The 5,080-nt window shown below is 44.8% G+C and overlaps 1 protein-coding gene across 1 annotated transcript in view; it reads right to left on the bottom strand.

Moving 5' to 3' along the window:
- Positions 1–1,402: 1,402 nt before the first annotated feature.
- PRCC (papillary renal cell carcinoma (translocation-associated)) overlaps positions 1,403–5,080 on the bottom strand; it is a 41,188-nt gene continuing 37,510 nt past the window's right edge. The window contains exon 7 of the mRNA XM_011928453.1: positions 1,403–1,848. Within this exon, the coding sequence (XP_011783843.1) occupies positions 1,762–1,848 (87 nt within the window). The 3' untranslated portion in view covers positions 1,403–1,761. The remainder of the gene's footprint in view (positions 1,849–5,080) is intronic.

Raw genomic sequence — 5,080 nt, 5'->3', positions numbered from 1 at the left:
CAAGAGGACCCTTATAGATATCTAGCCCAATTCTGTCCATTTCCAGACCAGGGAGTCTCCCTCTCACCATCTTCTGCCTCGCAGCCCAGAGCACTTCCACCTACATCATGAAACAGCCCCTAAAATGAGAAAGTTGAATTACTGAATCCCAGGAGCGTGGCAACTCATATGGTTACGGCTGCATCTGTAGCATACTGGATGTAAGAAAGGAAGCACTGGATTCATTGGAACCTAAGATTTTAGGCCCTGCTGAGCACACCTCACCACCTGTGACACCCCAGAGGGGCAGATCTCAGCCCTGACCCCCAGTGCCTCTGTGAACACTGGGAGCATGGTAGGGCTGAAGCTCCTTGCTGGTCTTAACTGGATGCACAGATCTGGACAACTACAGCCTGAGTGTCCCTGTGGGATGCAGGAGCCCTGTCTGGCTCCAGCCCGAAGTAGGTCAGATTTCAGATAAGCGGGTGGTTTTCCTGTAAGTGATGAAACCCTCTCTGTACTTAATGAGAAACAGACTCCTCAACTTACCCCAGCACAAAAAACCAGAAGCTTGGTGAGGTTTCTAACTTCTGCCTCTTCCTTCCCATCCCCAGGTCTCCACCACATACCTCAAATGCCCCAATGGCCTTAGCCTCCCCTCACTGTCACCAGGACTGCCAAACACTAATTCTTCCCAGTGTTTTCCAGCAACAGTACACTCAAGCGTCTATTTCTGGTCAACAGCTCCTCCACCTGACATCCAAGGCTCTCTTGTAGGAGTTTCCTCAACGCTCCTTTCCTGCAGGAAACCACAGCAGCTAAGCCCTACTGGAATCCTGATACCCGTAGCCATATTTTTCAGTGGTTGTTTGCAGTATGAGTTGCACATTGTTTTTGGAATTATGCCATCTGTCTTGTCACTTCTGAGCGTCACAGTGCATTACAGATAATTGGAGTCTATAGACCCTGTACCTCCTTTCTTCAACAAAGGCTAGGGCTCTGGACGTCTCTAAGGGTATCTCTAGCACCCAAGTTCAATGTGAAGCTTCCAAACCGATCCAAACCAATGGACTACCAGTGTCAATCTGAATCATCTTTAGGGACAGGGATTTTACCACTTTACCTCTTGCTGGATAGAATTTTTATGTCTGACAACTATTTTGTGCTACTGAAAAAACCTCCTGACTTCACCCAGTCTCCAGAGGTACCTGAGATAAGCAATACATATTTGGGATCACAGGTCTCTCTGAAAATCATCCCACCTCATATGAAGTTTAGCATACCATTTCTAGGGTTTTCAAAGGCCACAAACACAGCTAGACGGTGGATAGAGAGAAAAAATAGCAAAGCAATCAGGCAGCTCAAGATCATTTGGAAGGTGCTTTACACAAGGTAAACACAAATCCAGAGACAGGGCAGGCAATGTTTGTCAGACTGAATGTTTTATTTCAACAGACATCCCTGGTTTAAAAAAAAAAAAAAGTGGTGGTGGGGAGGGTTCGACATTTCATCACACCTGACAGGGAGCAAAACTCCCATCCCAGAACTCGGAGCCCCTTCAGAGGCATCACACAAGTCTTTGCTAGCTCCAGGACAGACAGGAGCTGAATTTTCTAACTTGTTAAGAAAAATCTATCAAATATGTTCATTCTCGCAGAGGCGAGGGCTGGGTCCTTGGGGAAAGAGATCCTGGGCTTAGAGCAGCTGGGGTCCCAGAGGTGAAGCTGGGGGCCAGGCCAGCTGGGCTGGCAGGAGATCCTGGGAGCAATCAGTTCCAGAGCCCTAGAATCCATATTTGGCTTGGGTCTGACGGCGGCTGAGCTTGTTCTCCGACCAGGTGTTCTTCAGTTCCAGCTCCCGCTCCTTGGCCTGTGGCAAGGAAGAAGGGGAGGGAAGGGTCAAACTGGAATTCTGAGAAATGCTGTCCTCTTGCCTCTGTGAGCTTCCCAATGTAAAATCTTTCTCCTATCAAAACGATTATGGGGAAACTGCAAATTCCTTGAAAGACTTATCGAAGTAAAAGGGGAAGACCCCAAGAAAGCAAAGAAAAATCATTTCTTTGGAGAGTTATCAAGGTTTAAGCAGAATCAAGACTCAAGAATCCTGGTGCTTCCTCTAGTAGAATTAAAACTCAAAACCTGAAGTGGGAAATGGGCAAATGAAAACTAGAATTTAGCATCTAAAAGGAAGAAAATCAGCTGCCTTGGACACCCAACCGGCAGAGTAGGAGAGGACAGCCTCAAAGGCTTGGACCAGTCGAAACAGAACACCAACAATTGCTTAGCCTGGAGATGCAGTTTTGCAGTTGTGTTGAATACAGCGTGTGGTACCTTAGAAATTCAAACGATTTTAAAGTAATGACTGAAGCTGTGAAAAACTGAGAGGTACAAGAATGACTTCTTTCTTCTGATCTCAACAACTCCTGGCTCTATACTGCATTCTGGAATGTAGAAGTACCACCCTAGAAAGGGGGTTCTTAAGACCCCTCAAAAGTTATCTGATGCCTGCCCATTTCCTTTGGAATTTGGGGTGGGGGGTTAAGAGACTGAGTTTAAATAATATCCTACTCTCAAATCTTTTCCCTACAAACCACAAGAAAGGGAAAGAGTATAAAGGAGTTCCTGAAAGGAAGGTGAAAATATGACAAAAACAATGAAAGCAAGATTTGCCATGAAATCACCAACTAGAATGTACACTTCCCAAGAAAGGGGCCAGGAAAGGGTCTTATTCATGTCAGTATCTTTGACACCATTTAGTTCAATAAGTCTTAAAAAATATATTTAATGACTAAATACAGTTGACCCTTAACACGAGTTTGAGCTGCCCAGGTCCACTCATATGTGGATTTTTTTCTAATAAATATTTAATATATTGGAACTTTTTTTGGAAATTCGTTGACAATTTGAAAACACAAACAAACCGTAACTTAGAAATACTAAAAAAAATTAAGAAAAAGGTATGTTGTGAATGCATATGTAGGTACTAGTCTATTTTATTACTACCATAAAATATACACGTCTATAGAAAGTTAAAATTTATCAAAATGTACACACACAAATACAGATCATGCATGGTGCCATTTGTAGTCAAGAGAAACGTAAAGGTGCAGCATTAAATCCTAACTGCATAAAATTCACTGTAGTACACACTGTACTAATGTCATAATTTCACAGCCACCTCTTATTGCTATTGCAGTGAGCTCAGTTCTCGTTTTTCATTGCGTACAATACCATAAATCTCTTTTTTTTTTCTTTGAGATGGAGTCTCGTCCAGGCTGGGGTGCAGTGGCGCAATCTCAGCTCACTGCAACCTCCAACTCCTGGGTTCAAGCGATTCTCCTGCTGCAGCCTCCTGAGTAGCTGGGATTACAGGCACCATGCCCAGCTAATTTTTTGTATTTTTAGTAGAGACGGGGGTTCACCATGTTGGTCAGGCTGGGCTTGAACTCCTGACCTCGTGATCCGCCCACCTCAGCCTCCCAAAGTGCTGGGATTACAGGCGTGAGTCACCACACCCAGTCCATAAATCTTAAATAACACCATGGAACCCATACAAAGTGCTACTAGTCATGCTGAAGTGCTCCCAAGCAGCAGAGAAAAGTCATGACATTACAAGAAAAAGTTGACTTGTTTGGTATGTTCCGTAGATTGGGGTCTGCAGCTGCAGTTGCCTGCCACTTCAAGATAAAGGAATCCAGCATAAGGACCACTGTGAAAAAAGAAAAGGAGGCCGGGCGCGGTGGCTCAAGCCTGTAATCCCAGCACTTTGGGAGGCCGAGAGGGGCGGATCACGAGGTCAGGAGATCGAGACCATCCTGGCTAATACGGTGAAACCCCGTCTCTACTAAAAATACAAAAAACTAGCCGGGCGAGGTGGCGGGCGCCTGTAGTCCCAGCTACTCCGGAGGCTGAGGCAGGAGAATGGCATAAACCCGGGAGGCGGAGCTTGCAGTGAGCTGAGATCCGGCCACTGCACTCCAGCTCGGGCGACAGAGCGAGACTCCTGTCTCAAAAAAAAAAAAAAAAGAAAAAAGAAAAGGAATTGCACCACTGCACTCCAGCCTGGCAACATAGCGAGACTCCGTTTCAAAAAAAAAAAACAGAAATTTGTGAAGTTGTTGCTATCGCTACAGCTACGCCAGCAGGTGTGACAACCCAGCACATTTTGCAAAACACAAAATATATGTTATCGGTAAGGATTCTAGTCAACAGTAGGCAATTAGTAGTTAGCTTTCAGGGGAATCGAAAACTATACACATAGCCTGGGCTACACAGGAAGATCCTATCTCTACAAAAATATTTTAAAATTAGCTGGTGTGATGGCACACATCTGTGGTCCCAGTTACTTAGGAGACTGAGGTAGGAGGATCATTTGAGCCCAGGAGATGGCAGCTGCAGTGAGCCGTGATTGTACCACTGCACTCCAGCCTGAGTGACAGAGTAAGACCCTGTCTCCAAAACGGAAAAAAAAAAAAAAAAAAAAAAGGTGGATGCAGATTTTTGACTGTTTAGGGTGTTGGCATCCCTAACCCTCTGTTGGTCAAGGGTCAACTGTATTTGAAAGCTGCCCAGTCATATTAAATAAATACCAAGACATATTCTAGTTTCCAAAGACATTTTTAGATTACCTGTAATTCTGAATTATTTGTGTTGATGTTCCCTGCCACAGAAGTGGAGAATATAAAACCAGCCTCTTCATCAGGTGGATGTTTGGCTAAGTTGGTGAATCAACTATATTTTTTTTAAGTTTTTTAAATTACTAGAGAAACTTGCTATTTAAAAGAACTCTATGATAAACCATTTCACTCTTCTCTTACATTATGTTTTAGATATCTGGATTTTCACTTAAAAGAGTTTTATTCTGGCTGGGAGCGGTGGTTCACGCCTGTAATCCCAGCACTTTGGGAGGCCGAGGCGGGCAGATCACGAGGTCAGGAGATGGAGATCATCCTGGCTAACATGGTCAAACCCCGTCTCTACTAAAAATACAAAAAATTAGCCGGGCGTGGTGGTGGGCGCCTGTAGTCCCAGCTACTCGGGAGGCTGAGGCAGGAGAATGGCGTGAACCCGGAAGACGGAGCTTGCAGTGAGCCGAGACCGCG

The sequence above is a fragment of the Colobus angolensis genome, unplaced genomic scaffold (genome assembly GCF_000951035.1).
Source record: "Colobus angolensis palliatus isolate OR3802 unplaced genomic scaffold, Cang.pa_1.0 Scaffold77, whole genome shotgun sequence".
Lineage (NCBI taxonomy): Eukaryota > Metazoa > Chordata > Mammalia > Primates > Cercopithecidae > Colobus > Colobus angolensis.
This window is presented reverse-complemented; position numbering and strand designations above follow the sequence as displayed.